The 26551-nt window shown below is 44.9% G+C and overlaps 2 protein-coding genes across 3 annotated transcripts; one reads left to right on the plus strand and one right to left on the minus strand.

The window, feature by feature from the left end:
• pdia6 (protein disulfide isomerase family A, member 6) lies at positions 1–9269 on the plus strand. Its single transcript, XM_084483909.1, has 13 exons — positions 1–89; positions 584–725; positions 1176–1233; positions 1976–2102; positions 3936–4042; positions 4457–4596; positions 5077–5191; positions 5838–5978; positions 6329–6410; positions 7217–7289; positions 7697–7855; positions 8051–8147; positions 8614–9269. Exons 1-13 carry the CDS (start codon positions 71–73, stop codon positions 8683–8685), a joined length of 1332 nt encoding a protein of 443 aa, XP_084340035.1. The 5' UTR covers positions 1–70; the 3' UTR covers positions 8686–9269.
• Positions 8748–25299, minus strand: LOC311363920 (hippocalcin-like protein 1). 2 transcript variants are annotated; one of them, XM_084483910.1, is made up of 4 exons: positions 24927–25299; positions 12518–13100; positions 10863–10968; positions 8748–10147 (listed from the first exon to the last, which is right to left on the minus strand). In XM_084483910.1, the coding sequence occupies exons 1-4, from the start codon at positions 24944–24946 to the stop codon at positions 10050–10052; spliced, it is 807 nt and encodes a 268-aa protein (XP_084340036.1). In that variant the 5' UTR covers positions 24947–25299; the 3' UTR covers positions 8748–10049. The 2 variants fall into 2 exon arrangements, with proteins under 2 accessions (XP_084340036.1, XP_084340037.1); XM_084483911.1 differs by lacking the exon at positions 24927–25299 and adding an exon at positions 18430–18650.
• Positions 25300–26551: the final 1252 nt, after the last annotated feature.

Raw genomic sequence — 26551 nt, forward strand, 5'->3', positions numbered from 1 at the left:
CTACTTTTCAGGCGGCGCCGCTCAGAGCTAACAGAGAGAGGCGCACAGAGAGAGAAGATCCTGCTGAACCATGGGCTCACTTTTAATCGGTAAGAAAGTGCACATGAACGATCCTGTTTAATATATATCATTAGCATATCCAGAGACAATGGTTAGTGGGATTTTATGTTGTGGTGGTTTTAGGATAAGCAGCGAATGGGCGACGTTTCTATCGGCCCTGCGGTGCAGCAGTGGGTTCATAGTGAAAACTAAACGGGTTTGGCTGACTCTTTTGTCCCTTAACTTTGTAAATATGCTCTAACTTGCTGTGATTCCCGTATTGTAACGATACAGTCGTTCGTGGGGATACTTATCGGCATAATTGGGCAGATGTGCAGGCACACCGCTTGTTGTGTGAGGTTGCATTGTGTTGGCTTTACACTGCCGTTGTATGTTGTATACACCCTTCTGTGTGTCTGTCCTTCCCCTGGACGTGGTGCTACAGATGTACAGATGTACTGTGAGGTTGCATTGTGTGGGCTTCACACTGCCGTTGTGTACACCTTTCTGTGTGTTTGTCCTTCCCCTTGCCGTGGTGGTGCAGGTGTTCTGGGCTGCTCTCTGGTGCTGGCCGTCAGCGGCTTCTACTCGGCCAGGGACGATGTGGTGGAGCTCAACCCCTCCAACTTCAACCGGGAGGTGATCCAGAGCGACAGCCTGTGGCTCATTGAGTTCTATGCGCCATGGTGAGCACATCTATGTGTAACCTTACTGTCTGACCGTCACCACAATCATACCATTAGCACAAAGCTATGTGCTTGTCCCTAACCTGTTAACCAATAAGTTAGTGCTTAGTCACCCCGTGCATATATTGTATGTGCTGACATTGTGTACATAAAGGTTGTAAAGACAACACGAATTACACACAACTGTAACATGTTAGCTTAATGCAGGATGCTTGTCTGTATGAAGATGACTGGCACCCAGCTGCAGCTGTTGTGTTATTAGTATTTTATATTCCTACAAGAGAGTCCACAAAGCAAACAGCGGGTGTTTGCACGCTGCATTTTGATAGGCTCTAATGGGAGGCTGTTGATGACGTCACCTCGAGGCATGGACGGTGGTTGACGCCAGCGTACGTTTGATTCATTGTTCCCCAGCGGTGACTGACACACAGCTTGTTCCCCCGGTGACAGGTGTGGCCACTGTCAGAGCCTGACGGCAGACTGGAAGAAGGCCGCCACAGCCCTCAAGGTAAACACCCGGGTCAGGGTGACCCGTTCACATGGTTACACATCTGATGGTTATGATGTGAAACGTGTGGACCGACTGGGTAGCTGTTATCTTTCATGTTGGTGTTTTCCACTCTGTTCGTTCCTGGCTGTATATGTTTCCAGGCGTTTGCCGTAGATGTTTAGTCAGAGTCGCTGTTTATCTGCCTTCTGTTGCAAGCCTCGCTGGCTGTGTCCGATCAGGCATTATGATAGAAAGGGTTGCATCCTCAATTGTATGTAAAAAATAACACAAGTATTCCCCAGTTTTGTTTTTTAAGGAAGAAAACATGATTGCTTTTGTCAAGAAGATCACTCAACAACAACATAAGCTACTCATTGCTCCATAGACTGCTCAGAAGGAGCTTATTTGCATATTATTATTATTTTGTCACATTTATGTAGCCAACACTTTAATTTTGCGTGGGCCGGTTCAGCAATTCAAACAACTAGAACCAGGAGAATATTAATGTTTTAGTACACCACTGTTTGTTTTTGTACACAGTAGTCATAGTAGCCAAATTGTAGTCCAAATAATAGTAATGGCTATTACTTGTTATTAAATAATAAATACACGTATCACGCAGTACATCTTTTATTACAGCAAATACAACGGCCAGATGAAGGCATTTCCCAGAGCCTGTAATCCAGTGCCTTTACATTGAGTGTGACACTCGAGCGTTGCCCCCGGCCGGCCGTGCTGAGCGTGTCCCACGTGTCTCCAGGGTATTGTGAAGGTGGGGGCGGTGGATGCTGACCAGCACAAGTCCCTGGGGAGCCAGTACGGAGTCCGGGGCTTCCCCACCATCAAGATCTTTGGAGCCAACAAGAACAAGCCCGACGACTTCCAAGGTACGGATGAGACGCAGGCGATTGGTTCTTTTGTGCTAGCGTTGGTTTGTGATTGGTCAATTGGAACCCCTTGCCTAAGTGAAGTGGCCCCTGTGTTAAAGGTCCCGTGACACGCGAGCAATGAGCAATGTTTGCTACAGTCCACTGGGTAGACTGGTAGACTGATCTATCCAGCACACATCTAGGTGGACACGCCCACCTGTGATGTCATAAGGGGCAGATATCCAAAACGGCTTGTAACGGCTAATCACACCACACCTAGTGGCGTGTCACGGGACCTTTTTAAGAACTGCAAAACAAATAAAAGTTGTCTTGAGAAAGTAAGGTCTTGGTTTGACATGGACTTGACCCGCGTAAAGCTTCCAGTATGGTCACCATGATGAGGCCTGTGTGAATTGCACGGAGATGCCACCCACGGCCATGGCATTTAAAGCTGCCCTTTCTCCCTGACGTTGGTGTGGACGCACAGTTCGCGCACACTACGCCCAGAGCTTCAGAATCTCAGAGATGTGTGACATGCGACAAATCGCCGTATGATCTGTGAGTGATGGCCGAGATGATGTCATTTTGGTTTTATCAGCCGTGGGCAGTTTACACAGGGCTGCTATGAACGAGGGTGAAGTGGACGCATGTTTGCATAGATTTTACTGCTTGCTTCTGCAGATTTTTTTAGACCCACTTAACTGGACGTTAAGGGTATTTCCCCGGGGCGGCATTAGCTCAGGAGGTAGAGCGGGTTGGCTGGTAACCGCAAGGTTGCTGGTTCGATTCCCGGCTCCTCCTAGCTGAGCGTCGTGGTGTCCCTGAGCGAGACGACCTCACCCTAATTGCTCCTGACGAGCCGGCTGTCGCCCTGCGTGGTTCTGCCATCAGTGGTTCTGCCATCAGTGTGTGAATGTGTGCATGAATGGGTGAATGTCAGTCACCACTGTAAAGCGCTTTGGATAAAAGCGCTATATAAATGAGGACCATTTATGTCAAGTGTGAGGGAACCCCCTGTTTCAGAGGTTTCCTTGAGTTCTAGGAGGGAGAGGGGACCTGTTATCCCCATGGTTAGGACCTGTGGAAACCGAGTGATACTTCACAATGAGCGATGCACCACACACCATGCCTTGTACTACTACTACAACTACTACTACGTGTCTCAGGCACGGACACACAGGCATCAAAATCAACCAAACCAGTTGGAGCAAAGGGCCTTTGCTACACGCCACCTAGTTGGCTGCCACACTCTTACTAGGTGACTTTTAGTGGGCTCCTCCAAACACAAGGTGGAGATGTTAGAAATACGGCTTATTGTCAAAGGTTTGTTTGAAACGATCCATGGCCTGGTGCTCCATGTCGCCATCTAGGAGAACTCCCCGTGTGTGGGAGTGTGTGTGGTGATGGTTTAACCTGTGCCCGTTGATTGCTCAATGTGCAACCGGTGTGCAGCCTCACCCATCCCCAGAGTCGTACCAGCCTCCAGGAGAGGCTGCTTAAACCAGCCGTCCACCACACACACCTGGTGTTGAACTGGTGTCCGAGGTCATCAACGTCCACCACTGCACAGACAGAGCTCCACACATCCACACACCTCACCCCAGTGGCCCTCGGTTTTGGTGAACTAGCAGTAACTACGGAAATATTAGTCTTATTTTAGTAAGGTGACAAAGTGGCATAGAAGCTATGTTGAAGATCATAGAAGACGTATTGCAACTTTTAAAAAATATAACCTTTTTGGTTCACAGCCCCTTTAATTTAATTGCGCCCTTTTTGATGTAGTTGCATTTAATAAAGATTGAATGACTCCCACAAGCTGATGCTAACCTCTGACCTCTGCCCCCCCACCAGGCGGACGCACCAGCCAGGCCATCGTGGAAGGAGCCATGACCGCGCTGCGGGCCCTGGTGAAAGAGAGGCTCAGCGGCAAGTCAGGAGGCTCCGACTACAGCAGACAGGTACGGCCCCACCAGGCCCCACCGGGCCCCACCGGGCCCCACCGGGCCCCACCCAGCACGAGGGAGTGTCTACAGAGTGTCTACAGAGTGTCTACAGAGTGTCTGCAGAGTGTCTGCAGAGTGTCTGCAGAGTGTCTACAGACGAGTAGTGACCTTATATTGCTCATTCCTCAAGCGACTCTGCACTCTGTTTTCTTTTCACTAAGTTGCTAAGCACTGTTTAGAGTTCATGTTCCAGTCAAATAAAAGGAGTATCAGTATGTTTTTGATGTAAGTAGCCCAGAGCATTGTCTCATGAACAAGACCAAGAGGTTGGGCATCACAGTACAGAGATGGACCGGCCGTCCATCTATCCGCCCAGCCAAAGTGGCTGCGGACTGACTGATGAATGCTGTCTTTGCACGTGTCCTCCAGAGTGGGGGTGGTGGTGGAGGCAGTGGCAGCACCAAGGACGTGGTGGAGCTGACAGACGACAACTTCGACAAGCTGGTGATGGAGGGCGATGCGGTGTGGTTGGTGGAGTTCTTCGCCCCGTGGTGTGGACACTGCAAGAGGTACGTCTTGTGACCCTTGGTTTCCTTGGTGCACACAGACAGACAGACAGACAGACAGACAGACCTACCTACCTAATAACTACAGATACCTATGCACACACTCAGATACATGTGCGCACACACACACACACGCAAATAAATGCGAGGACACACATCAAGATCAAATTATAATTTTTTAAAAATAAGTAAAAAATGTACTCATGGGTACTTTTAGGGTTCAACATTAGAAATGGAGGAGTTTGAACAATGTAACCGATAGCCTGACAATAAGCCGTCAGTATAATGACGACTCAAACCGCATTTCCAGATGAATCTGGTTTTGTGGAAATTCAAATCGAATGGCTTTAGTCTTGATGATGTTGTTACTTAGCTGGGGGGCCACTTAGGAATCCCGGGGTTAAGTCACGCGTTTCCATGCCGGTGACGGTGTGTGACCCGCTCGGTGGAGTCTTGAACCCTGCTCACCGCTGTGTTGTGCAGCCTGGAGCCGGAGTGGGCGGCGGCGGCCAGCGCGGTGAAGGAGCAGACCAAGGGGAAGGTGCGCCTGGGGGCGGTGGACGCCACCATCCACCAGGGGGTCTCCAGCCGCTACGGGGTGAGCAGACCGTCTCTAGTCCACTGCGTGATGCCCTCCTGACCTCGGGCAGTTGGGACTGTTTTCCCCGGGGATTCACAAAGTATTCTGAGCCTGGACCGGATGCCATGCATAGTAAATATATGTGCTTATTTAGTTTTTTTAGAAGCCAACTGACGTATGTTAACAATCAATAGCCTGAGGACACGAGAGAGCATGCAAGGTGTCTCTAAAGAGGTCAGTCTCTGAGAGAAGTCACCTGTCTCTAACCATAGATCTAGCAATCGATCTTCCACTAAGCATGGTCCTCATTTTGGTAAATGGTCCTCATTTATATAACGCTTTTATCCAAAGCGCGGTACAGTATTGAACTGACATTAACCCATTCATGCACACATTCACACACCGACGGCGGAGTCGACCACGCAGGGCGACAGCCGGCTCGTCAGGAGCAATTAGGGTGAGGTCGTCTCGCTCAGGGACACCACGACACTCAGCTAGGAGGAGCCGGGGATCGAACCAGCAACCTTGCGGTTACCAGCCAACCCGCTCTACCTCCTGAGCTATTGCCACCACCACTTCAAGCACCACTTCATAAGTGGCGATGCCCTCCGCTTAGAGATGACGCGCTAATGCACATTGTGTGTATTGTTTCTGCGGTGTCCAGGTCCGGGGATTCCCCACTATCAAAGTGTTCCGTAAAGGGGAGGAGCCTGAGGACTACCAAGGGGGGCGTTCCCGGGCTGACATCATCGCCAGGGCGCTGGACCTGTTCTCTGACAACGCCTCTCCGCCTGAGCTAATGGAGGTGTGTGTGTGTGTGTGTGTGTGTGTGTGTGTGTGTGTGTGTGTGTGTGTGTGTGTGTGTGTGTGTGTGTGTGTGTGTGTGTGTGTGTGTGTGTGTGTGTGTGTGTGTGTGTGTGTGTGTGTGTGTGTGTGCGCTGACTGGTACTGTTATCTGGCTGCAGTGTGTGTGTGTGTGTGTGGTATTTTTGTTTTCTCATGTTTAGTCTACATAGTAAAGATAATGTCTGCTATATTTTTTACGTAAACATTTTTCCAATCTCTTATCTCGGTGTCCACCTGTGTTGCAGTTCATTTGGTTGGTATTTGGGTTGAGTTGAACCGAGCGGCTCCTAAATAGTTTGTGTGTTTCAGATCCTCAGCGAGGACAGTCTGAAGACCTGTGTGGACAGCCAGCTCTGTGTGATCGCTGTGCTGCCACACATCCTAGACACCGGTGAGGAACACACACACCCCCCTCTGTCCCCCTCTCCGTCCCCCTCTCTGTCCCCCTCTCTGTCCCCCCCTCTGTCCCTCTCTCTCTGTCCCTCTCTCTCTGTCCCTCTCTCTCTGTCCCCTCTCTGTCCCCCTCTCTGTCCCCCCCTCCGTCCCCCTCTCTGTCCCCCTCTCTGTCCCCCCCTCTGTCCCCCTCTCTGTCCCTCTCTGTCCCTCTCCGTCCCCCTCTCGGTCCCCCTCTCTGTCCCCCTCTCTGTCCCCCTCTCTGTCCCCCTCTGTCCCCCTCTGTCCCCCTCTCTGTCCCCCTCTCTGTCCCCCTCTGTCCCCCCCTCTGTCCCCCTCTCTGTCCCCCCCTCTCTGTCCCCCTCTCTGTCCCTCTCTGTCCCCCTCTCCGTCCCCCTCTCTGTCCCCCCCTCTCTGTCCCCCTCTCTGTCCCTCTCTGTCCCCCTCTCTGTCCCCCTCTCTGTCCCCCTCTCCGTCCCCCTCTCTGTCCCCCTCTCTGTCCCCCTCTCGGTCTCTCTGTGTCCAATCAGATTTTCCCCATGAAGATGTTTTCATTGCCACGCTTCTGTCTTTTCTTGTTGATGGGCTGCTTAACTGAAATGTTCTATTTTATTTTAAGCCTCAAGTACCAAAGTTACACGTTTTATAATCAGTTGTTCATCAATTGGGTACTAATGAGTATTTGTACCTAATGCGTTATCCCGAGCAAAGAGAAGGCGAAGTCTTAAGCCGTTTAAACATCCAGTATATCATGTGGACGTATGAACCCCTCCGCGCCCTAATGCGTGTGTTTCCTCCCATCAGGCGCGTCCGGGAGGAACAGCTATCTGGAGGTGGTGATGAAAATGGCTGACAAGTACAAGAAGAAGATGTGGGGGTACGGCCCATCATTAACTCCATCATAATACCGCCAGAGACTCAAGACTCAGAGTTCACCTGGACTCTGCGTAGCCTCCTCCCATACCGCCCCTTCCCCTCCCTTACTCTCCTAAAAACACCCCTCTGGCACACTTATTGTATTTTGTACGCCTGGCCCTTAATGTACACACTCTTATCCTAGCTATCTTTGTTGTATACGAGGAATGGGTTAACCTAACACTTGTTAGTGCGTGGCACTTGTTTATATGGGTGGGGTTAGGATTAGGGTTTTACTCAACCGACATCATTAAGTCGCTTTGGACGAAAGCGTCTTCTAGTTGCCCTAAATGTGAATAATAAAGTTCATGTTCACTAACCCCCCCCCTCCCCCCCCCCCCCCCCCCCCCCCCCGTGCCGGGTCCGTAGGTGGCTGTGGACGGAGGGCGGGGCCCAGATGGAGTTGGAGAACGCCTTGGGAATCGGAGGGTTTGGCTACCCGGCCATGGCCGCCATCAACGCCCGCAAGATGAAGTATGCTCTGCTCAAGGGCTCCTTCAGCGACACCGGCATTCACGAGTTCCTCAGGTAGGGGGCGCCACCGCGCTGCTCGTCATTCCTCCCAGAAGTGACGGCCACTTAAAGGAACAGGGGGCGCCTTTCTTTCTTTCCCGTCTGACTGCAGTCAGACAGAAACATGCAGCCCGTTCACTTCAGTGGCCGTTGCTTCTTGGTGACTCTCACCCCGGTCCGTCATTGCTCATTGTTTTCTTTTTCTTCCAGGGACCTCTCCATGGGTCGTGGTTCCACCTCCACGGTCGGGGAGGGGGCGTGGCCCAAGATCACGGCGGTGGAGCCCTGGGACGGCAAAGACGGAGAGGTAGGTGGGACGGACTGATGGGGGGAGAACTACTGGTTTACGACCACTGTTTACGACTGCTACATGTGTTTATACGGCACTGGTGTGCATTACGCTAGCAAAAAGTAGTAAGTAGTAAAAATAATATTTATTTTATTTTTTACGACCACACACTCTGCGGCCCATTCAGAAAGTGTTTTGGGAAATCCAAAACGTTCAAAGACCAACACCCTACATGATCTCCTCTTTGCTGTAGGCTAATATTTGTGTAACGAACTGTATTCCAGAAAATGTGAACAATATATTGAATAGATGTTTTTCTTTGGGGTCGAGCAAAGTACGCAAGAGTCCAGATTAATTCTGATCTCCGAAGAACAAAAAAAAACAAAAACGTTCTACTCCCAACATTGGCTGTGGGAACACCACCCTGAAGAAGTGAGTTAAAGAGTCTGTCTTGTCTCACCCTCTTCCCCCCCCCCCCCCCCAGCTTCCTGCGGAGGAGGAGTATGACCTCAGCGACGTTGACCTGGACGACGTCTTCGACAAGACCGAGTTGTGAGCCCGAGCTCCTGGCTGCGGCCCACCTGGCCCTGCGTTCCATCCACTCTGTTCCAGTTTGTCTCTGGTCGGGTCCTGCCGTACCCCCCCCCCCCTTCCACCACCACCATATTCCCTAAAGAGACGCTGGGGGGGCGGGGGGGAATGGAAAACCCCTGCCGTTCCTCACGTCATCCTGGTCAGACACTTGGTGGGGGGGGCGGTGAACTCCACCTCACAGACCTGCTGAAGAACTACATAATCACACAGTCCCTCTCCTGGTGGAGGAAGAGGACGGAGCTGACCAGCCTCTTCCCCCCTCACTGCCCCCCCCCCCCCCCCCTCACACACCTTTCCAAACACCAATTTTTGTAAAACATTTGAATAATTATCTAACATGAGTTTATGTCCAGCCTGATATGAATGTATGTTTTGAGTCGCTTGCTTTTGTTTTCCCGACCGGAGGAGAGGGCTCCGTCCGAGACTGAGAGGGGGGGGTCACGTGGGACGACGTCTTTGTGTAGATTTTTCTTACACGACTTTATTTCAATTGTGTGAAAACAAAATGACATTTTTGTTACAAAAATAAAAAGGAATAAAAACATGTCGATGCGTCCACATTTCATACGACCCGAATATTAAAATATCAGAAAAGGCTGCGGTCGCCGTTACAGAGAGCATGCAAATACCAAAGGCATAGAGAGCAACTACTGACCAATCACGGCCCTTGTAGTTCCTGCTGATACACGCGTCTCAAGGAGCTACTACTCACGCCATCTACCGTTCAGTGAATCAGGACTCCTCTTCGTTGAATATTATTAGTCACAAAGTCATAATACTTGCATTGCACTGTAACTATATTCTGAACAGTACAAATATATATCCAAGATGGCACTTTAAAGCAGGAGAAAATATCTCAAGGAAAGGTCTTGAGGGTAAGAAAAGGTTTGGGGAGACCAAGCATGTAATAGCCCACCAGAGTGATGGAGAGGAGAGCAATATTAATACAGCATGGATAAATATATCGTCATGTAAACATTAAGACATGCGGTGACATTTATCAAGGGTACACCATTAAACTGTCCTCTGGTCCCGGCTGTGTTTATGTGGACCGATTTATTCTTTAAACAGCGGCCGCTCACTGCCCTGCACATCGTGTGGCGCATGGAGACCAAACACTGGCAGAGAGTCTTCTGTCTCGTATCGCTGTGGACGTGTCGTAGTGTGTGTGTGTGTGTGTGTGTGTGTGTGTGTTAGTAACCTCCGGTCGGCGGTGACCCGTACACACAGAGGAAGCGTGCCCATCATTCCCACGGTGTTATGCTAGTGGGACTGAAAGCGGGACTTTCTTTGAACGTGTGTGTGGACCGTCGCTCTCCAGGGTCTTCAGAACTGGCGGGACGTCCCCTGGTCCGACTGCAGCAGTCTGACGATGGACGGGTCGCTCTTGGCCCCTTTGATGAACTCCTCCAGGGACAGCCGCCCTGCGGGGGCAGCCTGGTTAGCTCCATGTTACGGTCATGTTGGTGAGAGGACGTGTACCGGACACAGCCGTCCAACACACCGGAAATGATGTAAATATTAAAGAACATGTAGTATTGTTTCAGTTTATTCACCTAGACGACCATGTGGAGTTCCCCACGTGCTCAATGATAACAATTAGAAGTTTAACGGCTTGATTCAAAAACAGTGGTAAGGCTATCGTTAACCACTAGAATAGAATAGAGAATATACTTCACTTGTGGTTCTACTTGTGCAGTAGAACCATACAATGAAATTTGCTTACGCAGCCTCTAAAACAATGCTCACACAAACACTCACACAGTGAAAAGTATAAAATACAGCATAAAAGACACATTTTTAAGAAAACATTGTCACATAGGGGGCAGTGATTAGCAATTTTAGTTTGAGTGTATCCTATGACTGGATTTTCATTTACTTTTACATAAAGACCTGACCCAATACTATTTCTGGTAAACAATAGATAATATTTTTGATTAGTAAAATCTGTATGTCAGCAGGTGACCATTCAAAAATGGTCAAATATGACCAACCAGTTGTATCCCTGGTAACCCGTAAGTGTATATTTTGGCCCTCCTTGTCATATGATAGGCAGATGAGCTCCTTCGTACTTGTCTTCCATCTGAATAAAACACTTCTATGTTAATTTTTATACAGACCACTTGGCAACAGCCTCACCGTCATTGTCAGTGTCCATCTGTCGGAAGATCTTGTCCGTCCGTTTCTCCGGTGTGGATTCGTCCTCGGGCATCTTCATCACCGATGACACCATCTTGTAAATTGCCTGATGGGTTGAAGAAGGAGGGAAGGAGTGGTGCAGTCACACGTTAATGGACAAAACTAAACATGGTTTTATTCTGTGTCTACCCAAAGCGTTTTCTTTAACTATTTCACGCAATTACAAATCCTGAAGATTCTTATTTCCTTTGCATCACCAAGCAAACACATTGGTCCTTATGGTTAATTCAGTCTGCCATGAATGTAGATTAGTAACGTGACGACTAGCTCCAAAGCTCTGTTTGTGGTGATGGGTTTACTGGGATGTGTGAACCAGCACTGCCTGCCTAAATGAATGCTAGAACTAACAAAAGCGTCTATGCCCGACAGGGGGTCGCTGTTCCTTCACATTCGTCTGTACAAACACAACCCACTGAGCCAACATTCGTGTGGAAAAAGCTGCTCAGTCCATCCTATTTGCAGAGTAAATATAGCCACACGCTGATAAGAGAAGTAGGGGAAAATAGAGAAGGCTGCCTACTTACAGTGGGAGCTACAATGATTTCTGTTACACTAAAATATAATAAATGTTCTACTTTCGTCGCAACCTTCCAAATTCAACTAAAACGACATCTTTCTTTGAGATCTGGAGGATGATGGATGTTAAGTGGATGTGTCATTATTTCAAATCAGACTATTTAAAGGTACTACGTGTACTACTTTAGCACAAAGTAGTAATCGTTAACCGAATCATTACTGCAGTGCCCAGTCTGCCCTCAGTCTAACATGAGAGGGCATATTGTAACATCTTGTCAATCATGTCAAAAGTACCCAGACAAATGCAATGCTGGCTCTAACTTACCGGATCACTTGAAGGAGAAAAACTTGACGACACCATAGCACAGATACCCTATAAACCATAAGCTTTACGCTGAATTCAGTGGCGTAATGCGTTCGGGAGTCCCTCTCAAAGAGCTTTGGGAAGGACTGTGAATTTCTCTGTTTCTTACAATAGTGGTGGTCACTGGTCACCACAACCTCTTGCTAATATGCAGCCCACTATTTTTGTGGCATAGTTATTTGACAGTTGGCCAAATCTTATGTAAGAATTAAGAGCAATATCTGAGTGTAATTTTTAATTAATTGCATGGCCATCTGTCTGCTATTAGTGAGTCAAATCCACTTTGAGACTATCCGTTTCATGTTGACTGTAATCTAGAATATTCAATATTTTTCTAGACCACTCCTGGCTAATTTCTGACCAATCAGGACATCTCCTCCCTGATTGGTTAGGGGAATCCATCTTGGCGTATAATGTGTGCTCTGTAAAATGCAACGCTTTTGAATGGCAGAGAAACGTCCGGGATCAAGGGATCAGAGAGGAAGGGGTAGGTGTTGTTTAGATAAAACTAACATTTGCCTTTTTTTTCATTAGATCCACTTTCTCACCTCTCATCATTCCATTCACCTGATCGCCTCAGAGCAACAAAGGTCAATCAAAACCTCCAGTGAAGTACCACTTGCGACCACAAGCCAGTGCTCTCTCTGTCACACGACTAAACATCAGAGCGGCCACTGACGCGTTAGGAGAGAGGAGCGAGCTGGACCACACCCACCTGGACGATCTCCAGCATCTCGGCCCGGCTGATGTAGCCGTTGCCGTCCAGGTCGTACATGCTGAAGGCCCAGCGCAGCTTCTGCTCCAGGCCGCCGCGCGACGTCACGCTCAGCGCGATGATGAACTCCCGGAAGTCGATGGTGGCGTCGCCGTTGGTGTCGAAGGTGCGGAAGACGTGCTCGGCGAACTTGGACGCGTCGCCGTACGGGAAGAAGTTGGCATAGATCTTCTTGAACTCGTCCACGGTGAGGTGGCCCGTGGGGCAGTCCTTCAGGAAGCCCCGGTACCACTCCTGCAGCTCGTGGTCCGAGAACTCTGTGTTCTCCCTCAGGTCGTTCAGCACCTCGGGCCGCAGTTTGCTGTTCTGCTTTCCCATGATGCCGCGGTGGCGGGGCCGCTCGTATCGCACGCAGACAGACAGACACAGAGACAAATAATCAGGGAGACGGATGGATCGACCAGCTCTGTCTGGCGACTCGCTGTGCCCCACCACCGCCCCCCCAACCCCGCGACCCCGGCCCTGGTCCTGGGCGGTCCCCGGGCTCCTGGGCGGTCCGCTGGCAGCACGGCCCCCTGGGCTCCTAGAGGGAGGAACACACCTCATTACCTTCCTGCCCAAGTGGGTTAGACATCAAATATTCAGCGGCTCAATGAGTCTGTTGTCATCCCTTGGCGTGACATTCATACCATAGACAAAACCTGTGCTCTAGACTCATCTAGTGTGTGGGAGACAAACTGGGATTTAGCTGAAACAATCAGATAAGGGTAGAGGAGATCTTCTCCATGAGAGGGTGCGCAGCGGAGATAAGATCACAGATCTCTCCATAAGTGTCTGTAGGGAGGGAAGGAGGAGTGATTAAAATCGGACAATCTGCCCGATGCGGACAAGAGCTCATATCGACCCATCGCTTCCATGCGGAGAGAGTGTCCTGCGGGCTCCGATCAGTCTCAATGGAGCCCATTTCTCAAAGGGCAGGCAGAAGACAGATGGCCATTGTTACCCCACTGGGCCGCTCATTAAAGAGCACTGTGTGCCTCTGAATGACAATACAGAACTCATCCTCATGGGTTATCTCCTCAGCAGGGCGACAGCCTAGACTTGTCAGAACTTAAAGTTGGGTGAATAGATCAGCGTGTCTCGCATAAATCAAAATTGTCAGTTAATATTATATCTATCATACAATTATGTATCATTAAATACTGTATTTAGAATAGAAAATGCTTGGTAAGTAATTCAATAGAATTCAATTTGACCTATTATTTTTAATACTATATATATTATATACTATATATTTTAGAATATTTAATTATCCATATATTTACATATGAATACATATCTTTTGGTAGCAGACCGGATATTTGTGTGGATTTGAGGACACATGTAAACAGCTCTTGCAGAAACCCACCACAGGCAGCATATTAAATATTGCGGGGAATAGATTTCTGTCAACACACCACCGGAGAACTGGCTGCTAATGCGGAGGTTGCTATGGGAAAGGCACGCCGTTAATGTGTCCGTGAATCCACGTGTGCTCCCTGTGATAAACCATTAGTTGGACCTGATTTTTAAGAAAGGATGGAGATTATTATTTTTTACACTCTTCCAATTTACCTTGCTATGTTCTCCTCTCTCCTGTCTGTCTGTCTGTCTGTGTGTGTCTCTCTCTCTCTCTCTCTCTCACAATTTCTCACTGTGCCCTGTTTGTGTGTGTGCTTAGCCGTTGTGTTTGTTTACACATGAGCGTATGATTGAGGGAATACATTTAACAGTAAAAGAGTGCTTCCTGTCTGCACCACATAGCAAATGGCTGCTGCTCCCTAACTTTTCCAGAGAAAGTTGTTAAAAAAATGTTTTTATGACCTTGTCCTTTTATGATGTGTGGGGGTTTTAGGGCGGAGGTATGGCGGTGAGCTTAGAATGGAAACTAAACAGCATGTTGCAGGACCAGTATACAGTGTGACAGCTAAATGTGCAACATTTGAATTGACTTATCCATATCAGCATTAGAAATCATTATTGAGAGAGAGAAGGCACACAGGGAGAGAGAGAGATAATTATATAGAGTAGGAATTTTATTTTAGATTAGAGAATATAATTTTTGATGTGAGTGAAGTAATATATGACAAATGACACATGAAATAATGTTACTTTCACTAGTAAGAATTCAAGTTGTACAAGTCAAAGTGTAAATCTTCAGAGTGACACTTTACCATTAAAAGCTACAAGGCTTGCTATGACTGCCACCTGTTATTCAAATGAAACAAAGATATATAAGAGAGATCGTCAGAGGGCATACGCTGTCTCACAAAGGTGACTCACAGGCAACATCTGTGAGCACGGAGCACGAGAGACACACACACACACACACACACACACACACACACACACACACTCACACACACTCACACACACGGCCTGGCTGAGACTGCTGGAAAGATGTTCATTCCAGCCTGAGATAAATATAAACACAGAAACACACCCACACACTTCCGTGCTGCCTGGACCACACCCATTCCATCCTCGCAGATGGCTGGATGAACTGAACACCCACAAGAACACACCCTATCTGGCCTCAGCTATCGTTGGGTTAATGTTGGGTTGAACCATAGCATATTTTGATCCCTGAAAAGCTGCTTAATTAAAATTTTAGGTAAACAAAAAGTCCATGTTTACATTTTTCTACAAACCACGTGGGAAGTGGAGAAATGCTTACATAACATAACATATCACCGTTTAGCAGCATTTCAGCCATTTTGAACTGAGACAGACAGTTGGACAGGAGGTTCATTAGGCCTGTTCCTTAATTCTGTACACACACACACAGACGCCACCTTGCCTTTCCAACACTAACACCTCCCTCCTAATGTACAACAGGATGAGGTGTGCTTTCACTGCTTGGTCACCAAGGACGGACATTTTCCAAGAGCCTTCCTGCCACTTCCCCCCCCCCCTCCCCCCACACACACACACACACACTTTCAAACCCAGGAGATTCCCTTTGACTCAGATTTTCCATCCACACATCTGGTTCATGACCCCCGCCGGTCGCAGCAGCCCTGCGTGCTCAGAGCAGGTAGGTCTCGTCACTACCGCAGGCGACATCCAACCAAAGCACGCACTCCAGAGTGAGGGGCAGCAGCGAGGAGGCACGGAGCTCCAGGCGTCCAGTGAGGGACAGCAGCGAGGAGGCACGGAGCTCCAGGCGTCCAGTGAGGGGCAGCAGCGAGGAGGCACGGAGCTGAGGCACGTCAGGGGGGCCGCGCCACGCACTGGAAAGAATGTTTCCACAGCTGGGACCCTGTGACGGCTCAAAGATCTCACGCTGAGTGGTTCTCTGGCGAGGATCGGGAGAGAGGCCGTCTCGCTTCCAGAGGAGCTGTCCCTGGGACGGCAGGCTGTGTTGAAGCCTCAGCTCTACTCCTTTGTTGTATGTGTGTGTGGGGGTTGATGTTCTTATCGTTTATATTTAAGTCTGACCCGCCCCAACAAGTATCCATCCACTCTGCCTGGGAGACACCTGGGGAATCTGAAGCGTTGAGCGGTGCGGGGGGGGGTGGGGGCAGGATGAGGGGGGGGGTGAAGGGGAGGAGGGGGGAAGTGATGTGGGAGGGGGAAAGGATGAGAGGGGAGGGGTGGGGTTGTTTGACACACACCAGCCCTCTTTGAGAGATTGCTTTTTCCACGGCCATTGTTTGCGGTTGCCCTTGGTTAGCCCATCTCAGGGCCTCCATCTTGCAGCCGCCCCCCCCCCCCCCCTGAATGCACCACCTTTTCCAGGTGGAGGAGGGAGACGCAAAGTAAAGGGGTGAGTTGGCTGTTGTGTTAACAAGACCGTCTCACACACCACGGCTCTTTCCACACACTCAAATAACAGAGCTGGGCTGCTCGGTTTCCTGTTCACACTCGTGACTGTTACGGTTTAACTCACTCTGCTCACACTCAATACTTCACGGTTTAACTCACTCTGCTCACACTCAATACTTCACGGTTTAACTCACTCTGCTCACACTCAATACTTCACGGTTTAACTCACTCTGCTCACACTTGTAACGTCACAGTTTAACTCACTCAATAATTTACGGTTAGGGTTTCTAACCCTAACCCTAACCCTAACCCTAACCCTAAACATATAATGACCGCTGTCAAGGAAAGTAAAAGTAAAATAGTAAAATAAGCCCCTTCTTATTTCCCGATAATGACCGGCGTTCCTTATCCCTTACATATCAAACAGGCCACTGAAGGAATTCACAGTTCATACAGCAGGTCATGAGCGAGCATGTGTGTGTGTGTCGGTCCATACGTGTGTAACACATCTGCACTAAATCAAAGTTTCTTCAAGCAAAAGTAGCACGGCCGACACAAAAAAGTCAAAACTCAATTAAGCATGCACAGCTTCCAGAAGTTCTCAAACGACGATTTTTTTATACAGCTATGTTTTGTTTCCAAATGTTATTTTGAGCTCTAAAACATTAAGCAAGGTCCAGACCTCATAGATGGCTACGGGCATACATATGATATGCACACACATACAGAAACAAAATGAAGGTGCTTTTTATGGGGTAGGCTAAATCATCCCTAATTATTACACCTACAACTCTCGCCCGCTCTCTCTCTCTCTCTCTCTCTCTCTCTCTCTCTCTCTCTCTCTCTCTCTCTCTCTCTCTCTCTCTCTCTCTCTCTCTCTCTCTCTCTCTCTCTCTCTCTCTCTCTCTCTCTCTCTCTCTCTCTCTCTCTCTCTCTCTCTCTCTCTCTCTGGGTGCGCATAACGTGAACAACAACAGCAAAACCAATCATGACGCGTTATTCGTTCCGCGCCTTCCCAGTGTAATCTCCCAGAATAGAACTGGCACTGTGATGATGTCAGAGGTCACGCTGAACATTTCCCATCGCCAACTACTCAAAAACATATGGGCGAGTTCATATTATCCAAAGCGTCGCATCCTGTGATAAGACCAATAAAACGGGCCCACCACTCCACATGGGCGCTGGTTCATGAGTCAGGGTGACGGGTTCGGGTCCCGGGTCGGACCGCAGCGTCGGACCTCGTGCATCTGCAACTTGGTATCACGCGATTTCGTGCTCATGCGCTTGCGCTCATTGTGTCCCACTTCCAGAGCACGATTGTCCGACTTTTTTAGCGCTACACAGAACGAAATTGGCATCTGAGCCCTCTGGTTTGCATGTGAGGGCGGGTGTTGTGCAGAGTGTAAAACCGCGGTTTCAATATTTTATTTCCTTATTTTTCACGAGCCCTGCCGCGTCCTTCCCTGGTTGCCCCCTCCCCCCTGAAGAGAAGAAGGGTGTGCTGCTGTACGAAGTCCCCTGACACACCAGTAGCCAAGGCAACAGGGTAGTGCGCTTAGGGCTTCACGATGCGAGGGAGGAAGGAGATGTAAACCTCTGATGGGATCTGCAATCTGTAGCCTACATACTGTATGCTTATATTATTCTGCATCAAATAGCAAAAAGGGAGCTAGTTTAACTCGGTTAAAATAAAAATAAAAATGAACCAGATCTTTATAATAATCTATTACTAACTGGACGCATAATGACATTTCAGTTGTAATATATTTTTTTAAATACAAATTCTTTCAAATTAAAATAAGGTAGAAATTAGTGAAATGTAATGTAGGCTATGTAAATAGGTAAACATTGGTAGTCAAGCTCATGTTCGGTCGTACCCAATACACACGCCACCCCTGTAACGGGATCAATAGTAAACTCCTTCAGAAGGTGAATTAATAAAAGATCAATCTTGATTTGGTAAATCCTATCTACAGCTGTTTAACCTGTTAAGGTTCGACCCTGCTGCCTCGTCTTTTAAACACTGCTGCCAACTATGCAGTCTTTCAAGAAAGCGCACATCATGTTTAGATTAAATCAATCTGACTAAGTTAACGACGACTTACCTTTAGTAAACAGCGGGGTGCTGCTGGTTTTAAATCCGCATCGGCTGAGGTCCGCTAACCTCACTCAAAGGGTGGAAAGTGGAAAACAAGATAGACAGTATGAGTACGCCTTTACTTCAAGAGACTTTCGTTGGTTCGGGGAATTATAAATCGCCGACAATATTGTCTTCTTTGAGTAAAAATCCCTTCGGTAGTTTTCATTGCCAAAACATTTTCCACAGAAGCAACAGATGATTCGGTGGAAGATGTGGCACAGGGCGAGGGGCTCGGTTTTCACCGGACCCGCCCGGTTCAAGCGGGGGGTTTCATTTTTTTTAGTAAATGCTTTAAATCGATACTGCCTCGAATATTTGGCGTAGGCTACTAAACATGAATCGTAATTTAATTGGATGTATATGAAACATAACATTTTGTTTAAGTATTGTAATCGAATTTATGTGGCCCCTCTATTTTATTTCCAACCCCCCTCCCTCCCTCTCTCATGTGATATGGACCAGTCCACAGTCGCTCCTTCGATCTGCTTGTTCAATCCCCCTGCGCCCTGAACTATCGTTACTATAGCTGATCTGTGACGTGCCTCAGCCCAAACCGTTGAAGAATTTTGTGTTGTACGTTCATTCATACAATGGTTAATTGGAGATGATAACGGCAGTCATGTAAAAAATAGGCTTATTTGAAAACATTTTCTGTTTTTTTTACCAAACATTATATGCGCATCCAGCGTGGACTGTCCCAATACGCCTAGTCATAAAAAAAAAAGAATACTTACTTGTGTTTAACTGAGGTTGTGACGTTGAGGATAGGGAGGTTGTATGCTGCCAGCACTTTAGAGCTTGGATAAATAATTAACTTTGTGTGGATGCGTGTGCGTGCGTGGGTGTCCGCGCGTCAGTGTGCGCGCTCCTTCGCGCACTCAGAGGCCATGCGTGGCCCTCTGAAGCCTGACACCCGCTTCTTGGCCTCGGTGCGCACAATACACATATATCCTCTTGCTGAAGCTAGATGCTTGTCTAGTTCAGGTTTAAATTGTATTCGTCATATGCACGTTAACAACAGGAATAGGCTATGTTTTCTTGTCACTAATAATAATAATAATAATAATAATAATAATAATAATAATAATAATAGCATGTCCTTTAACGATTTATTTAATTGCAAGAGAGAAGTAAAATATCGGTGTTTCTTGAAAGTAGGCTATAGTGAAGTCAGTACTTTAGCACGTTCACCATCATACACTTTCCAATATTCCCAGTAGAGGTCACTGAGTAGTTAAGTCAGTAATGTAGCTACGTCACCATCATACAATTGTACATGTTTCCAGCAGAGGTCACTAAACTCACCGCTGTAGAGTGTACGTTTATTTGACTTTTATTCCAATTGTGGGCAACCAAAGCACCGCTTCTCTCAGCATCCCACCGACAGTTCCCTGAGGAGTGTTCACCCAGCGTATTCTCATTATACCTAAAACGAGTTGCCTACACACACACACGCACACACGCACACACACACACACACACACACACACACACACACACACACACACACACACACACACACACACATATATATATATATATAATTTATTTAGTTTATTTTTATTTTTTGTACTTATTATATGTACGATATATTATTATTATATACTTATTTTACTTATTTTTACTTATTTTATTATTTACTTTATCTTTTACTTTATCTACTTTATCTTTATTTACTTTATCTTGTATTGTTGCTGCTATGTGGCTGTTGAGGAACCAAGCCTAATAATTCTACTCTTGTGTAGTGTACTTGTACAATAAGATGTCATAAAAGTAATTCTGATTCTGATTCTGATTTGTATTATTTTACTGAATCGATACAGACCAGACTACTGGAGGACCGTTAAATCCTAATAAGTCAAAGCACCTATCTGTCAGGGGAATTCCTTCCAAATAGGTCCCAAAACATTTTTTAATTTAATTGTAAGATGAAACACCACTACTTTATACACTATTCGAGAAAGATAAACGTAATTTATCCCCTCAGAACAAAATGAAAAAGGCTAACCCTTAGCCCGTGGCAGACCAGTTGTCGGTAATAGAACAAACATTGTTCACCGCAGTACTTAACAGGACTGCACAGCACTACTCTTTATACTGGAATTCATAAATGTTATTTATAAAAAAACTTTGATTGTGATTATTGATGTCATATTACATATTATACATATTCATGTGTGATCTAAAGTTCCATCACACTTGAAAAGGACCTAGAGACATAGGGTGTTTTTATATGAACGAGGGCCTAAAGGCCACACGGTTATGAATGAGGTGGTTCTAGCACACAAGTACTCCCTCCCTGAGAGGACAGACCAATATTAAAATATATATAAAAATAAACAGCATAAATGGGGTCCTAGAATGACTTGTGAATAAGATAGAGACGTCTGGTCTCTTTTATATTATCAATTTCAAAGAGCTAAACAAATGTAGCTCATCTTTCCACATGTTGGAAATATGTGTTTTATAATAAAATATGCCATTTTGGTTATTTCTTAAACAGAATATAGTCTATACCTTGTTTATATTCCTTTAAAACCCCAAATTAGTATGAAAAACTACACAAGCAATTGAACTAATAAACTAAATAAATCATATACAATCACTGAACAAAGATTATGACAATAAAATGCCCACTACTCGCTGGAAAGGTTATCAAAAGGCATTTTAATGCTGAAACAATCTTAATATTGCACTTTCCACTGCGACAAAATGAATGTTTTCAGCGATAGCAGCATTCATATCAACCACCATAGTAATGATAGAAAACATTGTATTCAAAATAAATACTGGCGAGACCTGAAAGAACTAGAAAATGTACTGCAGAAAATGCAGTGAGCGGTCTAGTGTAAAGTGAGGTTGAAAATATGTTTAATAAAGCTAGACATAAAGAAATATTGAATAGCTGAACCAAAGTAAAAATATTTGAACAGAGCTCCAGGGTAAATGGAGTTAACAGTTAACATACAAACTATTGCAATAATGTCAAATAGCTTGAAAAAATAGCATTTGTAATGGATAGAAAAACATAGAAAAAAGTAAGATACAAAATACAGCAAAAGCAAAATACATTGCTAAAGTGATGATACAGTCTAAACCCAATTGAAAAGATCGCCAAAGACACACAAACGCCCGATGCGCAACACATATATTTCCAATCAATTGATACTTAAAGCGCCAATGAAACAAGAAATACAGTAACAATGAAAGCTTGACATTGTGTTTCTAGGTTAAATAATGATGTTGTAAGGCTCTACGACGTCTGAAATGTTTAGCTTTTGTTGTAGCCACCTTGGGCGAGAAAGGGTTATCACGCTCTGAGCAGGGCTCAAGGGAAGACTATAGCTGTGTTTGAAATCGTTCCCTATTCACTCACTCACTATTCCCTATATAGTGTTTATGACAACGAACAAACGAGAATTCGGACACTACACTGAACATTTCTAAACGTCATTTGCGTCAGTAAATGTGCCCGCATTGCATTGTGGTATACAGGAGTAACATGTAGGGAACATCGTATGTTTACTCAAATGTTGGGTATTTTATAGTCCACTATATAGTGAATGAAATTTAACCACTGAGAATTCGAACACCACTACAAAATGGCGAGCACCCTATATAGTGCACTACATCCGTGATAGGGAACGATTTCGAACACAGCTAATGAGAGCAACTGAAACTAGAAAATGCATTTCCTGCAGAAAAGGCGGTGAGTGCTGTGAAAAGTGAAAATGTCTCAGTTTAAGACGCTTGGAAAGGTTGAATAGCTTAAATAAATTGAAAAGATTTAAACAGAGTTCAAACGTTTAAAGTCTAATTGCTCAACGATCACATTTCCAATCGATTAATAATTTGAGCGCCAGTGAAACAAGAAAGACCGTAACCGTTTAAGCTTTACATTGTGTCTCTAGGATAAATATTGACCTGTGATGTCCGAAATGGTTGGTTTTTCTGGAAGCCACCTTGGGCTAGAGTGGGTGGATCATGCTCTAAGTAGGGCTCAACGGTAGTGATGTGTCACGATGAGTCGACTCTATAAGCAGGCTCCTTTAAGTGAACGATAGGAGCCGGCTCCTGTCTGAGAGACTATTTATTAATTTTTTTTGTCTATTATTACTTGCAGCACTAACGTAAATATAAGAAGCGGGTTCAAAACTAAAACTAAAAACTGTTGAATCTCAAAAACTATAAATTATATCAAAATTTATTTGTTTGCTAATTGATGAGATCGGGTTGGGATACCACACATAAATGTGTTTGATATCAGCCGTTGTGGAATTGGGAGATATAGTCTACTTAAAATCAGGCGTTCAATGGTTTAATTGAAACACGAAAAGAGGATATCTGTAGCCAGAAACAATATATGGACACACTACATATTGATCTGTCTACCTTTCCATTGAACAGACATTGGACAATGCTCCCCTCAAGGGTACTACACAGACCACTGTCAATATTTGAAGAAGCCAGCAGGGTTTTCCAAGGTCCCTGAAAATATATGTTCTTTAAGCCAGTGACCGATGACCAGTGAGCAAGCAACTAAATGTAACTTAATGTTGTTGTTTTTGGTAGTATCGCATTACATAAGAGACAATTAAGAAAACAGAACTTAGCAACTTAAAAATATTTGTATGTAAATGCTATAGTGACATATGCAACCTATTGCATGGAAGAATGATAAAAAGTGATAACTGAACTCTAAATGCATGTCGTTGTTTTTGGCAGTATCATACTTTTCATATTACAATTGGAAAAACGAAACTTAGCAACTTTAAAATCCTTTGTCTAAGTTTGTCTAAGTTTAAATGATATTGAACATTTGTTAAGATATATTAAAAGACCAAAGTGTGATGATAACGTTTATAAATTGACTGAGTTGGGAAGTCTGAAGAATGTACTTCCATTGTAAAGCTAATATTAAAAAAGTGGAATATTTAAATAGTATACAATTAAAATTAAAATTTGAATGGTAGTGCACGATTCCATGCAAATATGAACATTTTAAAAGTGGAATAAAGTCTCTAGGTGTAAAGTAGTGTGGTACTACAGTTTGTAGAGAATAATCAAGAAAGTTTTAACAATAAAAAAGCCAAAGAATAACCAAAGTTGAGCGCTGCTTGCTGAACTCATAATGTTATCTAGCCCTAAACCCTGTGTTCTAATGTATGCAGGGAGCAACAAGCTTAATCTGAGGTATAAGCAATAGAACAAAGATTGCATTCAAAGACTTTGATTATCAGTGTCCATATCTCTTTTATATCTGCACGGCTATAGGACTTTTATTTGATTTAACAGGATGACAACGTCCCAGTTGTTCTGATCACGAGAGCCTCTGTTTCTAGAGATTCCCAAGTGAATGGCTGTGATTGATCCATACTGTGTTCCAGCCAATGGCACAGAGTGTGTAGAGAAGGGGTGTGATGAGACAAACACAACAGTTGTGTGTGTCAAAAACCTCAACAGCAGAACTATTTTGTTAATCCTTTTGTCCCATTAAAACCCACTTCCTATTTTTTATAAATAGATGTAGGATTTAATGTATTTGGTTGGGATATGGCAAATAGTTGTGGCTAGGAGACACATTATAGCACAATGACACACATTCAGGGAGGGAAGTTTGAGTTTCACAACAATTGTATTTAAATGTCATGATTTCTACATTATATTTATTTAACTGACCCTATTATCCAAAGCCACTTACCACCGTGCATTCACTATAAAGATACAACCCAGAAAGTAAAATAATCATGCATGTACATTGAATCAATTCTATAAATAAACTGTTTCAAGTTCTACATTTTAGAAACAAGAGTTAGAGAAATGTGTTTAAAACACAATTATATTGCTTTTATCACATATCTTGAATGCAAAAAACTAGTGCTAATAAACACATTTATGCTGCACATATTTAGGATTAACACGTATTTAGAGTCCTACTTCTAAAGATCATGTATGTCATGTCTGTCATGTATCTTAAAGTAACACAAAGTACCATAAAGTAATCAGACAAGATAAGTGGAACAGTGCTGCCTTCAGAATCACTAAAGTGTGTCATCAGACTGAAATAACCACCAGATAAGATAATCTGGGGAAAGATACTGACCCTATAGATTACATGCAGTTATGCAGCCTTTCTCATCAACCTGCAATGACCATATGAGAGTGTGGTGGGGGGAGAGGGGAAAAGGGTGAGAGAGAAAGGGGGTGTAAGTTGTGTCTTTACAATCCTGGAATTAAATGATTGTGAATAATTATTTTTTTGGTTTTGCAACTTTTTGAAAACCAAAATATGTAGTGAAAGAAATATGCTCATGAAAGTATACATTTTTGGAATCATAAAGTGTTTATGGCAGTGCATTTGGAGGCTATTGAGACATTACATAAGATAGTAACATCTGCTGATCTTGCTCGTACAAATGGAGATAAAGTGTGCAGAGTTTTATCAAGTTCCTCGAGACTCACCTGTATGCAAAGGTATTCATGATGTCAGCCAATGTCCCAGTAGCTTTATCTTGTCCCTTTTATTTTCCTTTTAATTGAACAAGAAGGCTTGTTCAATACACTATTCAAAGAAATTGACTTTTCTAGACTTAAATACTTTCTAACTTTCTAACAGCAGTAATTGAATGTTTTTTGCATAAAGAAGCTTTAGTAAACATGTTATTGTATATTAATAAATTATGAGTAGTCTAGTAGTAGTAGTAGTAATATTGAAATAGTGTTGGACTACAATTTGGCTTGAAAAAAAAATAATTGTAAAATCATGCAGAAATGCATTCTCCAAAGGCAGGCAGAGTAGAATAAATTAAATGTAAAAATTATTTCCTTTGCTTGAGTGCTGCTTATATAATGACATCAATGAGCATTAATGGTTTGCACTACACAGGGACCTTTACCCTGTGATAGACTTGCGCAAATAGAGAGCGCTAAGGCCTGGCTGGCTGTCTAGTCTGGCTTCTGGGTCATACAGTCTAAAGTCAATGACACAGTCACAGACTGCCACTAATCACTATGTTGGTGACAGATGGTAAACCTGTATGTTACCAACAACACTTCAGTGAATGTAAATATTTACAACAATGACATTTTTTAAAAAGGCTCTCCTTATTCCCTGTTTGTGTCCCAGTGATTACTGGCCACCAAACAGACAACTCTTCCATGCATGTGTCCTCTAAGATCAATGAAACGTACCCTTAAAGAAGGCTTGCTAGAAAGACTTCTATTGTATTAACATTTCATTCCAGGGTTATTACACACATTTTCACTCACTTTCCTTTCAAGATTCTTCTAATCTGCTCCATACAACCCTCCTTTGTGTGCTTAAAATCCAAGTTGTTGGATTCCGGAAGTAGAAGCCTGACAGCATGACAAGATTCCTCAGTAGTGATGTTCATACCTGCTGTGGCAATGGCCCATTTTTCACACAGTACAGGACAATACAACAGGACACAAGGTGGATTGTAACCAATGAGCGCAGTTTTTTGTATTCATTATGTTTTGAATGAGAATAAGCAGGTGCAGACAAACGTTATGAAATGCATTTTGCAGAGGGTGGCTTTTATTTCCTAACTTAAACTACATTTGTACACGCAAAATAATGAACTTGCTGATATTTTGGACTCTGATTGATTGATGATTAGCACTGTAAATGCAAATACAAATAGGAGATAGACCTTTCTGCAGAGTTTTGCAATGGGGCATTACACAACTTTGGAGTGGGCTAAATCTGACTAATGCAACAAAGATTTGCAAGCACAGTTCTTTCCAGTTGGGATGAACTAAAATATCCAATTCACCCGGCTCTGAGGGTGCACATGAGATGTTTAATGGTTTTGGTTTTTGACACAATAGCAAGGAGAGTACAGACATGATCGAATATTAATGTAACTTCTTTGACCATTCAATGTCACAATTCATGTTCCCCTCGTTTTCAATAATCTGGAACCATTATTTTGCATCTGTCCCAGCAGGGTTGTGTACCTTAGGCATAACAAGAAATTTGAGGGCCTTGAAAAGCGCTATATGTTATGCATTTTTTATACTTTAAATACATTATGAGTCAGTTGAGCTTAAATCTGCGGCTGACT

This window comes from Micromesistius poutassou (genome assembly GCF_964030765.1).
Source record: "Micromesistius poutassou genome assembly, chromosome: 19".
NCBI lineage: Eukaryota > Metazoa > Chordata > Actinopteri > Gadiformes > Gadidae > Micromesistius > Micromesistius poutassou.